Source organism: Hibiscus syriacus, unplaced genomic scaffold (assembly GCF_006381635.1).
Source record: "Hibiscus syriacus cultivar Baekdansim isolate YM2019G1 unplaced genomic scaffold, ASM638163v2 tig00005377_pilon, whole genome shotgun sequence".
Lineage (NCBI taxonomy): Eukaryota > Viridiplantae > Streptophyta > Magnoliopsida > Malvales > Malvaceae > Hibiscus > Hibiscus syriacus.
In genome coordinates, this window is record NW_024062054.1 from 1,817,521 (window position 1) to 1,838,329 (window position 20,809).

A 20,809-nucleotide genomic window follows, 5' to 3' on the forward strand; every position below is an offset into this window, starting at 1 on the left:
AATTAAAAGTTTAAGTATTAAAACGGACAAAATTGATAGTTTAGGTTCTAAACGCGTTAAGTTTTTAATGGTGGAGTACTAAAATGAAATAAAAACTAAACGTTAGATATGATTTTAATAAATTAAAAATTTAGATATTAAAACAGACTAAAATTGATAATTTAAATACTAAATGCATAATTTACCTTAAAATTTTTATAAATCTCTATCTCCTTAAACTTGAGATCCACAGATGTTATGTGAAAAAAATGTGACAAATATGGTGGGAGTTGACTGGTTTGGCATAAGAGGTAGAATCTGTTATAAGCAAAGCAAGAGAGTACGGACAGATCCACTTAGAACTCTCCTTTAGTGTTGTTCAAGGGACGTTTTCATGTTTTAGATGCGAGTTAAAGGCAAAGCCAATTGATTTTAAAAATCCTTTAGAGTTGTGGTCAAAGGCTCCTTTTGGCATTGTGCATATGTCTTGGCACGTGCCAGACCCTTGTATGGTAATACCACTAACCAGAACTAGAAAAACATAAATGAGCTGCAGTGCGTGTTGGGAGAATTCAAGCTGTATTTCAAACCCCCCCTTCCTCCCCATCTCCTATATATACCCAATGTTCCTTCGCTTGTTTTCCTCATTCCTTCATCACTCCATTAAACAACATGGAACTCCATTTCTTGCTTCCCTTATTCGCTTCCCTTCTCTTCGTTTTCGTCTTCCTTAAAAAATTCATCCAATCGAACAACCGCCGATTGCCCCTCCCACCAGGCACCATGGGTTGGCCGTATGTCGGCGAAACCTTCCACCTCTACTCCCAAAACCCAAACGTCTTCTTCGCTTCCAAGCAAAAGAGGTGCTGAGTCATTCTAACCAATCAAATATTTAAATTGCGTCTGAAGTCTGCTGGCACTGTTACAGTAGCAGACACCTATTTAAATCCGTGTCTTCCCCATGTAATCATGTAGTGTAGTGTAATGTATGCTTTGGTTTTTTTACTTATAGGTATGGCTCCGTATTCAAGACCCATATACTGGGATGTCCGTGCGTGATGATTTCCAGCCCCGAAGCTGCTAAATTCGTGCTGGTCACCAAAGCTCATCTGTTCAAGCCCACTTTCCCAGCCAGCAAAGAGAGGATGTTGGGCAAACAAGCCATCTTCTTCAGCCAAGGACAGTACCATACCCAATTAAGGAGGCTCGTCCTCCGTGCCTTCATGCCCGAATCCATCAAATCCATCATCTCCAACATCGAATCCATTGCCCAACACTCTCTCCACTCGCTCCAAGGGCGGTTGATCACCACTTTCCAAGAAATGAAAACAGTAAGATTCTTCCAAAAAAAAAAAAACTCCTCTGTTTCGTTTTCCCCTGTTTGTGTTTATTGATATGTGGAATTTTTGCAGTATACGTTCAATGTTGCTTTGCTATCGATACTCGGGGAGGAAGAAGTTCTGTACAGAGGAGATCTGAAGAGATGCTACTACATTCTAGAGCAAGGGTATAACTCGATGCCCATTAATGTCCCCGGTACATTCTTCAACAAATCGATGAAAGCGAGGAAAGAGCTTGCTCGGATCCTGGCCAAAATCATATCGACCAGGAGGCAGATGAAAATGGAACATAATGACTTGTTGGGTTCTTTCATGGGTGATAAAGAATGCCTCTCCGACCAACAAATCGCTGACAACGTCATCGGTGTAATCTTCGCCGCTCGCGACACGACTGCGAGCGTACTCACATGGATAATTAAGTACCTCGGTGACAACCCCAGCGTTCTTAAGGCCGTCACGGTAAGATTATCATAAATATATATGTATGTATTGTCCTATAGTGTTCCCATAATATTGAGTGAGTGACTTGGTTTTGTGGTATTACAGGATGAACAAGAGGCAATAATTAGAGAAAAGGAGAAATGTGGTGAGGAACAATGCCTGAGCTGGGCTGATACCAAGAAGATGCCAATTACTTCAAGGGTGATTCAAGAGACACTTAGGGTTGCTTCAATTTTATCTTTTACCTTCAGAGAAGCAGTGGAGGATGTTGAATATGAAGGTGAGTTGCACCCCATATAAGTGAATAACACAATTTTTTTATACTGACAAATAAAATTTTAGGAGAAAAAATATCAATAAAATAAATAACTAATAGAAAAAAAATTCAAATTTCTTGCCGTTAGTGTAATTTTATTTTATTGTTTTGGTGCTAATAGCCTGACATGTTTTCTTCAGGGTATCTAATACCAAAGGGATGGAAAGTTTTACCACTTTTTAGAAACATTCATCACAGCCCAGAGATCTTCCCGGATCCCGAAAAGTTCGACCCCTCAAGATTTGAGGTAAACTTTGCACAGTTTTGTTGTTTTCATCCAATATATAATCGTTGTCAAGCACCTAAAGCACACATTTGCTCAATAATTGAACAGGTTGTTCCGAAACCCAATACGTTTATGCCATTTGGCAATGGAACCCATTCATGCCCGGGGAATGAGTTAGCCAAGCTGGAAATCCTCATCTTTCTCCATCATCTGACCACAAAGTACAGGTAATTTAATTTGTTCAAGTGTTTCCTGTTTTAATTTATGCTCTGCCTGTTTCTATTAATGGGGGAAAACATGACTACGAAAGTCTAAAAGAAAACACTCTATTTACGGTTAAAAAAAAGGGGAAAATATAATATTTTAGGTTGGACTTAACCTAAAATATTACTTACTTCGTTACATTTTTTTGTTGTAAACTAAGAAGGTAACATTTTAACTCATAATCGAAAATATTACGAAAAAAATAACATTTTAAGTTACATCTAATTTAAAATGTTATACCTTTTTTTTATCATATTTTCTATTGGACCCCATTTATGTTATATTTTAGCCTTAAATCTTAGGTTGTATCACAGAACTATCCAACATGACTCCCTTTTCTGACATGAATATATTGCAGGTGGTCAATGGTGGGTTCAAATAGTGGGATTCAATATGGTCCTTTCGCTCTTCCTCAGAATGGTTTGCCCATCAGATTGATCAGGAAATCGTAGGATTAGAGCAGGCATAGATGGGATGATTATTGATTTTGAAGCCAATAATGCAAAAGGCAGTTCCAAGAGAAACTTGGGATTATAAATACAAAAATGGAGAAAGCGCCCCATCTGTACAGGAGAAGGTTCTCAAAACAAAACATAAAGAAAGGGAATTTCTGTTTATTCTTTTCTCAACTCATAGAAAAAAAGAACAAGAATTGGGGGGAAAAAAATAAAGGAGTGCCTTCTGTAATTTTATTAATTTATAAATGAAGTCCGAAGGCAAAATTATATTTACATATATGGATTAATGAGATTTTGTTCTTTTATAACTGGAGTTTACTTTTTGGTTTACATTGAGCTGGAGTCCAATATATTGGCACATAATGAAACTCTTCAAAGGCATGCCCTGTATTTTCTCTCTTTCCAATCATCCATGAATTTATTTCATAGTTTATGCCTTCGATCACTGCTAATGTTTGATATCAATTAGACAGCTAATTAGCTAGCTATTGTTTAGAATATAAACACTATTGATTTGCCCAATGGTGTTGAACCTAATTTCTGACTATTTCCTTTTTGGGTAAAGTATGCAAATGATACCTCGGTTATAGGATACTGCTTTGTTAAGTCATCTTACGATTAAAAGTTATAAAAATGGTCCTCTGACTATAAGGTGTTGCTTTGTTGAGTCCCTTGACTATTAAAAAAATATAAAACGGTTATTCAACTATTTATATATTCCAAACTCATCCATTTTTGTTAAACAAATTGACGAAAGTCTAAGTTGGACGTTAATATGATGACTGAGATATGATAGTGGTTTGAGACTCTAGAATTAGATTTTATCATATCTCAGTCAAGAAGTCAACATCACACTCAAAATAACGTCAAACTTTTAATGGAAAAGAATGAGTTTGGAACATATGAATAATTTGATGATCATTTTATAATTTTTAATAGTCAAGGAAATCAACAAAGCAACATTCTATAACCGGGGATCATTTTGTATCTTTTAATAGTATAAAGACTTAATAAAACAGTGCCTTATAATTGGGAGTCATTTGTGTAGTTTACCCTTCTTTTTATTTAAATGGTTACCTAGCTGGTTTTTATTAGGAACAACTATAATACATTTAATGTTTTATTCAGTATTTTCATTGAAAATTATTTTACTTTTTTAAAAGGTCAATGTTTAAATTTAACTAAAAGAAAAATAAAAGATAAAATTAACAAAATATATACACATTAAAGGCTAAATTTAAAGAAAATGAAAATGAATGGGAACGAGAAATTTGAAGTGATTCTATGTGCATGCTTTGCATGGATTGGGAACTATTGCAAAACTCATTGATTCTTCTTGGCTAGTTCTCCACTCAAACAAATGAATTAATTGATGGATTCAAGGTTCTCTTCTCAGTTAGTTAGCAGAGGAGGAAATCAAGAGGTTCGATTCAAGGGAGATTATTTGGCTTTGCTAGATTGCTTCCTGCAAATGCAGCTCAACAACTCTTACTTTACTATTTATCATTCACAAAAATATAATATAATGTTCTTAATAATCCTCAATTTTCGGTCTGCAACTCCTGTAATCAATTGTACAATTACAACTCTCGTGAAAGATAAGGGCATTGTAAAATCAAATTAAAAAATAGAAAGTATCATTTCTTTTGGAACTTACTTCGTATAATTAAGATAATCATGACTGAATTCATCAAATAATTTTAGTAGTTAAAAAGAGTATTGTGATCATACCAATTGTTAGAACTAAAAACATAACACTTGTTAGAACCAAAATCATAATAAATATGAAAAATAATTAGGATCTAATTATGCTAAATCATCAATAATAAAAATATGAGATTTGCGGAAGCATACTTGAATTAATTGATAGGTTGAAATCTTTGAGTCTTTCTTTGGTTTTGATCTTCCAAAAAAATATGTTTGCTCTTACCCTAAAAACTCTCTGACAAGGATAAGAGTAATACAACTTAACCTATTTTTTGGGAAGCATTACCTCTTTATATGAATTGAATATTAGGTCAATATTTTAAGTATTTATAACTCTACCCTTCATCAAATTATAAAATTCAACTTATGGTATCTACACTTTGATTCTATGACACTTTAATACATATAACACATGTAACATAATTGGTCACTTAATTGTGCCCACAAATATGGGTTTTACTCCAACAAATATGTTTGCAGAGTGTGTGTATGTTGTTAATATAGATTGAGTACTAGTAGAGACGGACACATAAATTTATATTAGGGGTGCAAATTTAAGAAGTTATATTAAAAATTATAGGGGTATGAAGTTATCAAATTTTAAAGGTGCTAAATTAGATAATCAATAAAAATAAAAAAAATATGAAGATAAAAACTTAAAATATAAGAGAATTGAAAATTTATAGGGAAGCAACCACACCACAGCATCCTTCAGTCCATCCATGAGTACTAGTTAACTTGATCTCGAATTTGTCATAAACTTTTGAAGATTATAAATTAAATGTGTAATATTAGAAAGTAAATGGGTGCAGAATTATGTAATGAAATTTTCAATTAGAAGGGTTTTCCTTTTCTTTTGGTTTGAATTTTTTTTAAGAAAACAATTAATATTTAATTTGAAAAAGTCAACTTAGTATTATTAAAGCAAGAATCTAGAATGGCAACAGCTCGCTCCTCCTTTGACTCGTCTTCATAATTTGATAATGAAAAATCTTGGACGAAATTTATGACCTCGGGATCTCCGTTTCTAAAGCACGTGTCATTCTTTCATGATTTTCTTTTTCCTAAATCAATATTCAATAATCTGCATTAATTTAACTTGAATTGACCAAGTATCACAGATTAGGTTAAGAATATGTATGTTATGACCTGACCAACTTCCCCCTAATGAATGAGTTGTGTCATAATTTGGAGTTGTTAAATTACTGACCATTACCCAATTGAATTCCATATAATCATTCAACTTTAAAACCAAGTTTGAACAATTATGTACTATTTTCGAAATTAAAATGAAAGCATTTCAAGTACTTCACACCTTTGTATGAAAAATAAGACAAATGCCTAACCAATAGTCGTCTTTTTTGCTTTAAGGCATAAAAATATACCAGTTTCAGTTTGTTGACAACTGTTCAGGTTCAAAATGTATTTTCGTTCCATTCCGACAAGTACATGTTCACGTAAACTAACAGAAGTGAAGGTTTAACATCTCATAACCAAATTAATCGATCCATATTAGCCACATGGATGGATCGAGAGTAACAAATGGGTTAAGAGTAAATTGTTTACCTAAAAAATTAAAATTATTATGTATTTTAGATTTTTTTATATATTTTTGTTCAAAATTTACTTTCGCTCTCTAGAATTTTATAAGTTCGTCTCTTCTTAAAATTTTAGAAATTTATCTTATAATATAAAATCATATATCCGTCCCTGATTAGTCGCGCTACATACAAATTATTAAAATCTAAGATTTTCCCTACTTAAACTAGCTAGCAAGTTTGGACTTAATTGAATTTGTTCAAGTTTCCAAAAATAAATTTAAAATTTATAAAATTTGAATTTGAACAAAAAAGTGTTTTCTAGTTAAACAATATCGATAATGTAAGAACAATATCAATACTGCATGAACAATATCAATAATATTCTTGCAGTATTGATGCCAAAAATAAGAGAAGCATCAATACTCCCATGATGGTATTAATACTACATGGTGTTCTCCAAAGTGTTCAAATTTTAGTATGCAAAATTGATACATATACTTAAAGAGTACCGATACTACTTTATACAATAGCATCGATGCCCTGAAACCCAGTATCAATACTGGTTAAGCCCCATGGTTGATAACAGTTAGTTTGTTTAAATATTATAAAGGAAGTACCAATACTTCAAGCCTGATTACCGATACTCCCTATTCTGAGCTATTTTATTTTACAGAAAATTAATCTCCAACGGTTACAAAACATCCCAACGGCTAGAAACAACTACAACACCTATCCAAGCAATCAAAATCAAGAGAAAAACTCTTTCACTCTTTAATATTCTTTCTTTTATCTTGTACATAGTGTTTTTGTGAGCTTAATTTGTACACCTACCTTTTCCTTTTATAAAAAGGGAGTAACCTTTGTAAAATGAGAGTAGATTTAATTTAGTCATTGAAAAACTAGGAAATTCGTAAAGGTTATTCTTGAGTCTAAAAAAAGAAAGAACAAATTAGTGAATTTATTAGAAAATCTTTAATGTGAAGATAATGTAGTAGATGTACACTTTCTTAGTTTAGAAGTCGAACTATTATAAATTATTATGCAAATCTTCCATATCCTTTCTCCTCAATTCCTAAATTTTCAAAAGGCCATTTCACTTCTCCAGACAGCTTTTAGGTTGTTAATATAGCCTGAACACAAAGATCTATAGATTATAAACAATCCAAAATTTTCTATGATTATTTTGATGGCTTACTTAGCTCTCTTCATACTTTAAGGTGAAAATTGATTGAAAGTTCATGAATATGACTCGAAAACAGTTAAGGTTATAATCGCCTACTAAGCATCTTTGTAATAGAGAAACTTCGTGAGTTCATTTCCTACCGTTTCCAGCAGGCCCCTTTTAAGTATTGGATCTCAGCTATCTTTGCTGTTGGCAGATTGTGCACCAAATCCATTATTAGAGCTGCACATGAGATGAGATAGATTGTGGGTTGCTTGAGATCAATTTGATCAAAATTCGGTCAATTCTTGAATCGAATGGACCTGACTTGAGCTCGAAGTTGACTCATATTCCTAATGAGCCAAAGTGAGTTACTTGATATCCGACTCGAAAAACTCATGAACAACTCGAAAGAATAATATATTAAGTTTTTAGATTTTTAAATTACATTATTGATGATATTAACATGTTTATGTTTCTTAAAATACAATATGAGGCTTTCATGTACTTATGTTTTAGGTTTGAGTTCGAGTTTGAGCTACAATCGAACTAAGTCTAAAAATATTTTGAGTACAAGTTTTTTTTGAACTCGAGTCGAATTTTAATTTTTGATTTATAGTCAAATTTGAAAACTTTAAGATCACAAGCTTTCAAGTCGAGTTGAGTTTCAATTTTTTTATTTCGAGTCGAGCTTGACAATTTTAAGCTCATCAGTTTCGAGTCGAATCGAGCTCAATTTAGTTAGTTGTTACCTCATTAGTAAAATTGATTTAGAATAAAAAAATCCCCTTTAGAATATGAATATGCTTTGACCATTAAAAGGTTTATTGAATTTTAAAAAAATTGAACGAACGTTCCTAAAAGTAAATATTTAACCATTTTCACCCATCCTTTTACTAGGTGCTTCCACTTCACATATTTAATTTGTTGTTATCTTCCTCTGGCTGTTGTAGCTTTCTCAATAAGAGAAGCATTAGTTATTGCTTCCTGCAAAATAAAGTTTTCAACAATAATACATGACTTTTCAATAAAATTTGTGTTGAACACTCGAGCATTACGATGATGCCAAAGTTTCCAGCAGATGATGGTAAAAAGGATGCATCATTTTCCATTGCCACCATTATGCTTTTGTTTTTTAAATTAGAATGAAGTCAATCAGTAAAATGAACCATATTCTTCTTACAATACTGTAGTTTTGAAGGCCATGATCCAAATCCTCGTCTCCTCTTTCACATGCCATGCAATGACCTGTTGAAGAATGAAATGCATTGCTAAGTTACCTGCTGCATTGCTACGTTGATTGTTGTGCATGAGTTTGTTAAGCAGCTGTTAAAGAGTTTGTTATAAGTTTGCTTACGTGGTTTTGCTTACATTGCGTGCTAAGTTGGTAAAAGAGGCAGTTAGAGTTGTTATTCTGCTTAGTATAAAAACACCTCTTGTTTAGAGTAAATAGTAGCTTTGATTTTCAAATAAAATGATTCTGAGGTTTTCTTCTTCCTTTCCTTTTTTTTTTGCATTATATGATAGTTATTATCATATCATAACATGGTATCAGTCGTCATTTCCTGGAGGCCTGATCTTTGCTTTGTGGTTTTCTACTGCTGGTTTGGTTGAGTGCGTATGCAAGATGCATCAGATCAGGTGTGTTGTTTCTTGCTTGTTTTTGAGTTTTTTGTGGTGAGAGTCATGGCTAATTCACATGTAGTATCTCTGGTGAATTCCCCTGGGAATTCCTCGGTGTTTCCCTCTAATCTCTCCTGTGTTCAACATATTCCCAAACATGACATGGTCAAACTTGCTGAAAATACATATTTACTTTGCAAGCATCAAGTAGCTATTATTCTTGATGTTTATGGTTTAATGAAATACATTACTCCTGATAGTGTTGTTCCGAGTGAGTGGATAACAAATGAGTCTGGTCAAGTTGAGGAGAATCCATATTTTGTTGTGTATAGAAAACAAGATAAATTGCTAGTGTCTTGGTTATTAACAATGGTTAGTTTGGATGTTTTACCTCACCTTACAGGGCTAATATTTTCCCTTACTATTTGGAATACAATAGCACGATTGTTTGGAGCTAGGTCTACTGCTAAGATTTCTGTACTTAGACATAATTTGCACTCTCAACGAAAATCATGATTGTTTGTAAGTGAATATTTGGCAAAGGTAAAGTCTATATGTGATATGTTAAATGCAGCTGGATGTGTTGTTACTGAGAAGGAGCAGGTGAGTGTTGTTCTTGCTGGATTATCCATGGAGTTTGAATCCATTATTGCTATTGCATCTCGTGATACTTTATCATTGGATGTACTGACTGAAATGCTTCTTGATTGTGAAGCTCGACAGAAGGTTTTTCTTAGTGATGGTATTTCAGCCAATATGGTGGTTCGTTCGAGTGATACTCGTGCTCGTGATGTGCCAGTTAAAGTTGCTACCGATGAAGAGATGTCTGAGAAACAATCTTCTCAGATGAGAGGGAAGCAAGGTAATAGTTATCGTGGGCGTGGTCGAGGACGATTTAATGACTCAAATCGACCTCAATGTCAGTTGTGTGGTAAGTTTAGTCACACTGTTCAAAAGTGCTATCATCGATTTGATAGGGACTTCATTGGTGTTACTACTGGTGACACTATGCAAAGTAATGCTTGAAGAAATCTTCGAGTTTGAATGTTGATATTCACTTATCTCACTCACCTTCTCCTCGAATACAAGTTTACACGCATTTTATGACTTCCCCTTATCCAGCTGATTTGGTATATCCATATTCCTTGTATCCTGGAGCTCTAGGACTATCAGCTCCATTTTATCATGGATTTCCATACTCATCATTTGGATGATTTCCTGTGGATACTCGATTTAGTTCATCCATTCCAAATATTCCATCAGCAGCGTTTGTTTCTTCTTTGCCTAGTGCTTCTTCGAGTGTGTCAACTCAGTCTACTGCTACTAATACAGTGTGGTATCCAGATACCGGTGCTACTCATCATGTTCGAATGATCTCTCAGTCTTTGATTCAGGGACTACCTATACAGATAATAACACCCTTCTCATGGGTAATGGTAAGGGTGTTTCAATCACTCATATTGGTCAAGGCTGCTTGCAGTCTAATTTCAAGCCCTAGATCTTGCAAAATATGCTTTATGTTCCTGATATTAAGAAGAAGTTATTGTTTGTTTCTCAATTTACACATGATAATAATGTGTTTCTTGAATTTCATCTGTTCGAATGTTTTGTGAAGGATGCTCTAACTCAGAACATTCTGTTGCGAGGGAAGCTCACAGATGAAGGGCTATACTAGTTGATTCCTAGTGTTGAGAAGGAGTCTAGATGTCTTGTCAATAATGTGTCAAGATTACAAGTTCTTTTGGATTTGTGGCATAAAAGATTAGGTCATGCTTCTTTTAAGACTGTGAAGGCAGTTATGAAATTGTGTAATGTGACTTCTGATGCCAATACTTTGTCTCAAGTTTGTACTTCTTGTTTGCAAGGCAAAACACATAAGCTGTCATTCTGTAATTCAATGACTGGATACACATCTCCTTTTCAATTAATTATCTTGGATGTATGGGGACCAACTCCCTTCACTTCTTCTTATGGTTATGTCTATTATGTGTCATTCATTGATGTGTTTAGTAGACATACTTGGCTTTACTTGCTTAAGCGTAAGTCTGAAGTGGGGTAATGTTTTGTTCATTTTTATAAAATGGTTGAAGTTCAATTTGGTTAGAAAATTAAGGTTGTGCAAAGTGATGGTGGAGGTGAATATCAGGCTCTTTATGCATGGTTTCTTGATCATGGAATTCAACATCGAATTTCATATCCAAGTACTTTAGAACAGAATGGAAAGGCTGAGAGAAAACATAGACATGTGGTTGAAATAGGATTGACTTTGTTAGCTCAAGCACATTTGCCTTTAAAATTTTTGAGTCATGCATTTACAGCAGATGTGATAAATCATTTACCAACTGATGTTCTAGGTGGTAAGTCACCTTTTGAGAAACTCTATCAAGCATCACCAGATTATTCTGATTTGAGAGTTTTTTGTTGTGCTTGCTTTCTATTTTTGGGACCTTTTAATAGACACAAGCTTGAGTTTCATTCTCGACAATGTGTGTTTCTTGGCTACAGCTCCTCTCACAAGGGTTATAAATGCTTGGATGAAAATCGTCTAATATTTTTCTCTAGGAATGTAATTTTTAATGAGAAAGTCTTCCCTATAGTTTTTACAAGGTTGCTGAAAAACATAGTACTACTCATGGAATTTCCAATAGAGTACTACTAGTGATTGTTGTTTCACAAGCTCAGCCTTCAGTTGGGAGAGGTACTAATACTGAGCATGCAACTCTAGTTCAAGGTGCTTGTGATGTTAATGGACATGAAGTTTTATCTACTATAAATGTTGTAACTAGTCAATGATTACCTAATATCAGTACAAATTAGCTGGTCAATGATGTTGATGAATTGCCTAGAACTGACAGTGAGTCATGTTCACATGAAATCGTGTCTGAGCCAATTGTTTCACTGGATAATACTTATGTTACTACTGATACAACTCTTAATGTTCATGCTATGGTTACAAGAAGTAAAAGAGAGATTTGGAAACCAAAAATATTTCAAGTTGCATGTTCTGATAGAGAGCCTCGCAACATAAAAGAGGCTTTTATGTATCCTCATTGGAAGGTTGCTGCTCAAGCAGAATATGATGTATTAGTTCAGAACAAAACCTGGTCTCTTGTTTCTCTTCCTGCAAATAGGCAAGCAGTTGCATGCAAGTGGTTGTTTAAAGTAAAGCGAAATGATGATGGTTCTGTAGCACGATATAAAGCTCGTCTTGTAGCGAAGAGCTTTTTTCAAAAACTAGGAGTTAACTTTCATGAAGTTTTCAGTCCAGTAGTTAAACCTTCTACGGTTCGTATTATTCTTTCTCTTACCTTGACTCATGGTTAGGCATTAAGACAAGTAGATATTAATAATGCCTTCTTGAATGGGATTCTTACTGAGGAAGTGTACATGATTCAACCACCAGGTTATGAGCTAGATGATGGGAACACTGTTTGTAAACTTCACAAAGCCATTTATGGATTAAACAAGCTCATCGAGCTTGGTTTGAACGACTCTGCATGTATTTGGAGTCTAAGGGTTTTGTTTTAGCAAAATCTGATTCTTCTCTTTATGTTCGCAAGTCAGGCACCAGTGTTATGTATTTGTTAGTGTATGTTGATGACATTATTCTCGCTGGAAATAAACCTGATGAAGTGCAGGTTGTCATTAACAAATTGAATGAACAATTTTCCTTGAAGGATCTTGGAACCTTGAACTATTTTTTAGGAGTTAAAGTTTGTTATAAAGCAGATGGTATTGTGTTGAGTCAGAAAAAGTATATTACTGATTTGTTACAACACAATGGTTTTTCTAGGGCTAGGAGTCTTCCTACGCCAATGGTGTCGAGTTGCAAGCTGTTGAGTAAGGATGAAACCAATTTTGAAGATTGAGCTTACTACAGAAGCATTGTTGGCACGTTACAATATGTTGTCATTACTCGTCCTGATGTTGCATTTGCAGTTAATCGAGTATGTCAGTTTATGCAGGCACCACTTGACATTCATTTTCAAGCGGTGAAGAAAATTCTACGTTATCAGCAGGGTACTATTGATTTTGGTTTGCGTTTTTCACCTTCCTCCAAATTAATGCTGACTAGTTTTGCTGATGCTAACTGGGGATCAGATGTGGATGATAGGTGTTCTACATCTGGTTATTGTATTTATTTTTCTAGAAACTTGGTCTCATAGAGTTCTCGCAAATAACATGTTGTAGCTAGATCCACTGTTGAGGTTGAATATCGAAGTGTTGCATGTGCTGCAACTGACATGAGATGGCTTCAATCCTTATTTTCTGAGCTGCATGTTGTTCTGCATGGTACACGTACATTATGGTGTGATAATTCGAGTGCTGCTGCTGTATGTGCCAATCCAGTTCTTCATTCTAAATTTAAACATGTAGAGCTGGACTTGTTTTCTTTTCGAGAGATGGTTGCTGCTGGAAGACTGCAGGTTCATGAAGTCCTAGCAGTTGAGCAGGTTGTTGATATCTTTACAAAGCCACTATCTACTCCTTTGTTTCTAAAGCATAGACTACGGTTTCTAATTGTTCAACTCAAATATAAGTCATTGATTTCTAAGTTGTGCATCAAAAGCATGGTTGAGGATGAAGATCAAAAGTTTTGCAAGGTTGTTGAGCAGGGTGAATGTTGATGAATGAAGATTTGATATATTATTTATGAGCTTTCAAGAGCTATCAAGTAGGGTGAATGTTGAAGTATGAAATGCATTGCTCAGTTACCTGCTGCATTGATATGTTGATTGTTGTGCATGAGTTTGTTAAGCAGCTGCTAATGAGTTTGTTATAAGTTTGCTTACGTGGTTTTGCTTACATTGTGTGGTAAGTTGGTAAAAGAGGCAGTTAGAGTTTTTATTCTGCTTAGTATAAAAACACCTCTTGTTTAGAGTAAATAATAGCTTTGATTTTCAAATAAAATGATTATGAGGTTTTCTTCTTCCCTTCCTTTTGTTTTACATTATATGATAGTGTCGTAACCGTCTTTCGGTTGGCACCGGAATTGGGTTTCGACGTGGATTAAATGAATTGGGAGTCGCCACCGATCATTTACTTTACAAAAAGTGGGTTGATCGGATACCTTATTTCTTATCTGATCTATGTCTAACCAAAGATATGTCGGATTCGGGAGTCGGTTACAGTCAAGGAATGGTTAGCACCCTTGAACTGCCCTTTCGGTACTACGTAATTTCCAGTTGTCATTAAGTAAGCAAATTGAAAGTTTAACTCAAAAGGTAAAATTACGATCCAAAATTACTTACCCTAATTCGATTTGAAAATATCCCTTTTAAAAAAAAGGCGAGAATCAGGTTAGAGGAAAAAGACAATGAAAGTAAATAAATAAAACAAAGAAAACACATAAATAACATGAATAAACAAAATGAGATAAAAAATAAGAAAATAAAAGAAGTAAAAGTAAAATTAAACAACAAAAAAAAGAATGAAGTAACGGATCTAATAATAATAAAACAACAATAAAAATAATGAGGAAAAATACAAAGAAAATAGAAAATAAATGAAAAAAAATACAATCACATAAAATAAAGAAAAAAATAAAAAAATGTAAGTTAAAAGTAAAATAGTAATAACAATTATAATGATAAATATAAAAATATAAATATATATGTTAATAACAAAAATAAATAGTAATAATACTAGTTATATGAATATATATATATATATATAATAACTTATAAACAAGGTATAAAAAATAATAGTAATAATAAGTATTAAAATAAAAAAAAATAATAGAAATAAAAAAATAGAAATAAAAGAAATTATAAAGAATATGAAAATCAAAGTAATATATATATATATATATAAATAAAAAAAAATAAAGTATAAATGAAATAAATAATAATAATAAAGGAAATATAAGTAAACATATATGATATTAGTAGGGGATTAAATTGAAATAAAAGCTAAATCAGTGGGCAAATGTCAAAGAACATTGAAGATTAAAACCGGCAAAAATAAAAAAGTTTTCATTTTTAATAGATTTTCGCACCCTCATTCCAAAAATGTAATTTGTTTTTGCAAAATAGCCTCTAGGGAGCGTAGATCTGAAATCAAAGTTTCGAAGTCATCGGCTAAAACATTTATATTTGGGATTCTCAAGCAAAGAAAACACGATTAACAACACATGCAAGTGAAGAGTAAAGAGAAACAAATGAAAGGTAAAAAGCTTTCACCTTTATTACTTCGAATCGTTTACAATAACCTCGAAATCACTTTTTCTTTGCTCGTATTTTTCTGGCATTCCTTTTGTGTAACTCGTGTGTGTTCTGGTGTGGTAATTACAAGGCTTATTTATAGTACTAAAAAACCCTATTTTAGATTAGTATTTGAGTCCTAATCCAACTCTTTTTTGTTGGTTACGTGAAGACTCCTCGGTTGGCAGAACAAAATCTGGTGTCTTCAGCTGCCCCTCTTTGCTCATTATCGTGTAACACAAATAGAGCAAAGATTACAAGACACAAATTTTATCCATATCAAATATCCTCTGTCGTAGAGTTGAAATCTGATATTGAAATTGATTTGTCAATCACAAAATGACTCCATCATTGTGAGGTTGTGTCAAAATTGGAAAATTCTGAGCACGAAATCCTTCGTCGTGAAGTTGAAAACGAGCTTAAAGCTTTTGACAAGTGGCCTTTGAATCGTCTTCTGGCTCAAGATACTTCATCGTGAAGGTGGAACTTGACCTGAATACTTTGGTGTTGTGATATTACAGATGGCCCCTTCGTCGTGAAGTTGAGTCAATCCGTTGGGGTATGATACCCTTCGTTGTGAAGTTGTATATGTATATGGCCCCTTCGTCGTGAAGTTGAGCCTTAGAATTGGATATCCTTCATCGTGAAATTGAAATCCAATGTAAGTTGCGTTACTGCTTGTATGTACAATTCCCTTCGTCGTGAAGTTGAAACCCCGAGTGGTCCCTCCGTAGTAAAGTTGAGCCTGGTAATTGGATATCCTTCGTCGTGAAGTTGAAATCCAAGTAAGTTGTATTGCTCCGAGTCCAATATCCTCCGTCGTGAAGTTGAAATTGACTCTGGAATTGGGAAATTGTTTGTTGACAGTCAGCCGCCCCTTCGCTGTGAAGTTGAGCTTGTGCTATCTCGAGTCTAATATCCTTCGTTGTGAAGTTGAAATTGACTCTGAAATTGGGAAGTTGTTTGTTGACAACCAGCCGTCCCTTCGTTGTGAAGTTGAACTTGTGTTGTCTTAAGTGTTGAGTCTGGTAATTGGATATCCTTCATTGTGAAGTTGAAATCCAAGTAAGTTGTATTGCTCCGAGTCTAATATCCTTCGTCGTGAAATTAAAATTGGCTCTGGAACTGGGAAATTGTTTGTTGACAGTAAGCCGCCCCTTCACTGTGAAGTTGAGCTTGTGCTGTCTTAAGTCTAATATCCTTCATTGTGAAGTTGAAATTGACTCTGAAAGTTTTTTGTTGACAATTAGTCATCCATTCGCCGTGAAGTTAAACTTGTGTTGTCTCGAGTCCAATATCCTTCGCTGTGAAGTTGAAATTGGCACGATATCCTCCGTCGTGGAGTTGAAATCACGGATGGCCTCTTCGTCATGAAGTTGAGCCTTGACTTGAATATCCTCCAAGTATTGAACGTTGCGGGTGGACACGATTTCCTTCACCGTGAAGTTGAAAATGTGGATGACCCCTTTATTGTGAAGTTTGGCTTCGAGCTAGATATCATTCGTTGTGAAGTTGAAATATACTCTCGAACAAATTGTGTCGCTTCGAGTTCAATATCCTTCACTGCGAAGTTGAAATTGGCTCTAGCTAAAACCTGCAAAGTGATGCATATATGCGATGGATCCAATTCCCTTATGTATGCCTAAAATGCATATGCAACATATGTTATTTTGGGTTCTGGAGAAAAATCTCGATCTCCGATTGCATGTCTGGAATCTTGACTCTGGAATCTTCAAGTTCTGATCCCTGATCTCAAATTCTTCAAATATTAAAATATGATGTGCACATTCTATTTGTTTCTTGATTTGGGAAATGCTTCTCAACGAATCTCAAGTATGAGTCTTGATCGGCTTCCGAGTACCTGTACTTTTCAATGAATCTTTGTACAGTAATCTGCGAATATCTTTTGCATAAGTAAATAAATCATTAAGTTTAAGTTCAATCCAAGATGCTCAAAAGGAATTGGTGTAGGGAAAAAAGTTATCTTTTATTCACAAGGGAAAAAGAACAAATAATACATAACAAACATTTTGGAAGATGAAGACATGATGAGGTGAAAATGAATGTCTTAGATTTCAATAATGTGGGCACTTCTGAGCTGAAAAGCCATTAGGTGACCTTGAATACGGCCTTTTCCAAAGGATCTTCGAGAATGCGACAACATTCAGGAGAGTGCAACCTTTCTCCGACTCGTTGAGTCTGTGGAAAATTCAGATGCCGGGGAGTTTCAACTGTCTGGATTTCTTGAATTATCCAAATCTTCCTTTTCAACTTGGACCCATTCTTGGTTGCAAGACTACCTTTGCGGGTTTTCATCTTGAACCCACCTTATTTTTTGTTCTTTCTCTTTTTTCTTTTGTTCTCTTTTTCAATTTTTTCAATTTATGGCGCCCTTTCGGGTTTTCACCTAAAACGCTTTTTTTTTATTTTTTTTCCTTTTTCCCTATTTTTTACTTAGGACGCCCTTTCGGGTTTTCATCCTAAGCAAAGTATTTCTTGACTGCATCCGAATTGATGGGATGCGGCAGTTCGGGTCCGTCCATTTCAGCCAGGACAAGGGCTCCTCCGGAGAAGGCCTTTTTCACGACATAAAGTCCTTCCCAATTTGGCGTCCATTTTCCTCAGAAATCTTTTTGGACTGGCAAAATTATCCTTAGCACTAGATCTTCTTCACGAAATATTCTCGGGCGTACCTTCTTGTCATGTGCTCAAATCATTCGTTTCTGATATATTTGACAATGGTGAATGGCTTTCAGTCTTTTTTCATCTATCAGGTTAAGCTGATCGTATCTGGATTGCACCCATTCTGCGTCATCCAGTTTAACTTCTGTCAAGACCCGTAATGACGAAATTTTTACATCAATGGGCAGCACTTCTTCGATTACATAAGCTAATGAGAATGGAGTTGCCCCAGTCGAGGTTCGTACTGAGGTTCGATAAGCGAACAAAATGAAATGAAACTTCTCATGCCAGTCTTTGTAGGTCTCGGTCGTCTTCTCCTCTATCTTTTTAATTTTTTTGTTTGATGCTTCTACTGCGCTGTTCATCTTTTGTCTGTAGGTAGTAGAATTGTGATGCTTTATGTTGAATTGCTCACAAGAAGCTTTCATCATTTTATTGTTCAAGTTTGTAGCATTATCAGTAATGATCCTTTCAGGTAAACCATACCGACATATGATCTCTTTTTTCAAAAACTTACAAATAACGAATTGAGTGACACTGATATAAGAAGCAGCGTCTACCCACTTAGTGAAATAATCGATGGCTACTAGGATGCAATGATGACCATTCGAAGCCTTCGGATGGATTTTCCCAATAATATCCATGCCCCACACAGAGAAAGGTCATGGTGACGTTATGACATGAAGTGGATGAGGTGGAACATTTATTTTATCTTCGTAAATCTGACATTTATGACATTTTCTAGCATAGTTGATGCAATCACTTTCTAGTGTGGACCAGAAATATCCGCATCTCATTATTTGTCTCGACATCATATGTCCATTTGCATGTGCTCCACAAACTCCGTCATGTACTTCTTCCATTATCATTTTTGCCTCTTCAGTATCGACGTACCTTAACAGAACTTGATTATGGCTTTTCATGTACAAGACCTCCCCATCAAGGACATATCCAGCTGACATCCTTCTAATGGTTCTTTTATCGGTTTCAGTGGCTTCCTATGGATAACTTCAATGCTTGATATACTAAAAAATGTCGTAGTACCAAGGCTTAGTGTCTTTTACTTCTTCAATCTGGTAGAAATGAGCCGGGCACTCATACGACTGCATGTCAATTGGCATCATTTCAGACTTCGCGCCAACTTTGAATGCGGCTGCCAAGGTAGCCAAAGCACCAGCCATTTGATTTTCTTCTCTCAGCACATAGTGGAAAGTAACTTCGTCAAATTCTTCGAGAAGGTTCAGTATTAACTTCCGATATTCTATCAGTTTTGCATATTTGGTTTCCCATTCTCCACGGAGCTGATAGATTACTAATGCCGAATCTCCGTATATCCGCAAGGTCTTTATATTTTGCCCCAGTGCAGCTCGAATTCCCAAGACACAGGCTTCATAATCTGCCATGTTATTGGTACAATCGAAGTTCAGTTTGCTGGTAAATGGGTAGTGACTCCCTTCTGGAGAGATCAGTATTTCCCCGATGCCATGTCCTAATGCATTGGATGCCCCATCGAAGTACATTCTCCAGGAACTGTCTGTTGAAGTACCTGTTTCTTCTAAAGATAAAGCCATTAATTCTTCGTCTGGGAAATCAAAGTCTAATGGCTCATAATTCTCATCGGTTCTTCTTGCCAATAAATTTGATATGGCACTTCCTTTTATGGTTTTTTGGCTCACGTACTCGATGTCAAATTCAGACAATAACATTTTCCATCGGGCTAACCTTCCAGATAGAGCAGGTATACCTATCATGTATTTTAGTGGATCTAGCTTGGAAATCAGCAAAGTGGTATGATATAACATATATTGTCGGAGTCCTTTTGTATCCCAGACTAAAGCACAACAAACCTTCTCAATAGGAGGATATATGGCCTCACAATCGGTGAACTTCTTGCTCAAATAGTAGATGGCTCTTTCTTTTCTTCCAGATTCGTCATGTTAACCCATGACACACCCCATTGAGTTCTCAAATATGGATAGATACAAGAACAGAGGTTTGCCCGGGATGGGGGACATTAAGATATGAGTATGAGACAAGTACTCTTTCACCTTCTCGAATGCAATCTGACATTTTTCATACCACACTCCAGGGTTGTTCTTTCGGAGAAGGTGAAAGATTGGATCACACTTGTCGGTTAACTGAGATATGAAACAAGCTATGTAATTCAATCTGCACAGAAAATCTCGGACTTCTTTTTGTGTTCGAGGTGGAGGTAGATTCTAGATAGCCTTAACTTTGTCAGGATCAACCTCAATACCTTTTTGGCTGACCACGAAGCCTAACAGTTTCCTCAATCTCTGGAAGAGCTTTCTCAAATGTTCAATATGTTCATTCTCGGTCAGTGCCTTGATAATCATGTTGTCGATATAAACCTCAATTTTTTTGTGCATCATGTCGTGGAACAGGGTCACCATAGCTCTCTGGTATGCAGCCCCAGCATTCTTTAATCCAAAAGGCATCACTTTGTAACAGAAAGTTCCCCACATTGTTACAAAAGTGGTCTTCTCCATGTCTTCAGGATGCATCTTGATCTGATTGTACCCCGAAAATCCATCCATGAATGAAAAATAGTTGTTCCCAGCTGTATTGTCCACCAGAGATTCTATGTGTGGCAAGGAAAGTTTTCTTTAGAACTTGCCTTGTTAAGGTCCCGGTAATCGACACACATTCGTACTTTCCTGTCCTTCTTCGGTACACACACTATGTTAGCCACCCACTCTGGATATTTGGCCACTTGAAGAAAACCGGCATCAAATTGTTTCTTGACTTCTTCCTTGATCTTAAGGAGCATTTCTGGTCGTATTCTTCTCAGTTTTTGCTGCATGGGTTTACATTCTGGTTTGATAGGTAGTTTGCGGACTACCATA

The 20,809-nt window shown here is 35.2% G+C and overlaps 1 protein-coding gene across 1 annotated transcript; it reads left to right on the forward strand.

Moving 5' to 3' along the window:
- Window positions 1-636: 636 nt before the first annotated feature.
- LOC120199190 (abscisic acid 8'-hydroxylase CYP707A2-like) lies at window positions 637-3,221 on the forward strand. Its single transcript, XM_039200363.1, has 7 exons — window positions 637-842; window positions 992-1,310; window positions 1,392-1,778; window positions 1,866-2,040; window positions 2,217-2,529; window positions 2,925-3,025; window positions 3,065-3,221. Exons 1-6 carry the CDS (start codon window positions 652-654, stop codon window positions 3,016-3,018), a joined length of 1,479 nt encoding a protein of 492 aa, XP_039056294.1. The 5' UTR covers window positions 637-651; the 3' UTR covers window positions 3,019-3,025; window positions 3,065-3,221.
- Window positions 3,222-20,809: the final 17,588 nt, after the last annotated feature.

What these genes read in the sequence shown, in the direction of transcription:
- LOC120199190 (XM_039200363.1), top strand. Translation starts at nt 652, where the DNA reads ATGGAACTCCATTTCTTGCTTCCCTTATTCGCTTCCCTTCTCTTCGTT. An exon ending in TTCGCTTCCAAGCAAAAGAG is followed by an intron (nt 843 to 991) that starts GTGCTGAGTCAT and finishes TTTTACTTATAG; the next exon opens with GTATGGCTCCGTATTCAAGA. An exon ending in CTTTCCAAGAAATGAAAACA is followed by an intron (nt 1,311 to 1,391) that starts GTAAGATTCTTC and finishes GAATTTTTGCAG; the next exon opens with TATACGTTCAATGTTGCTTT.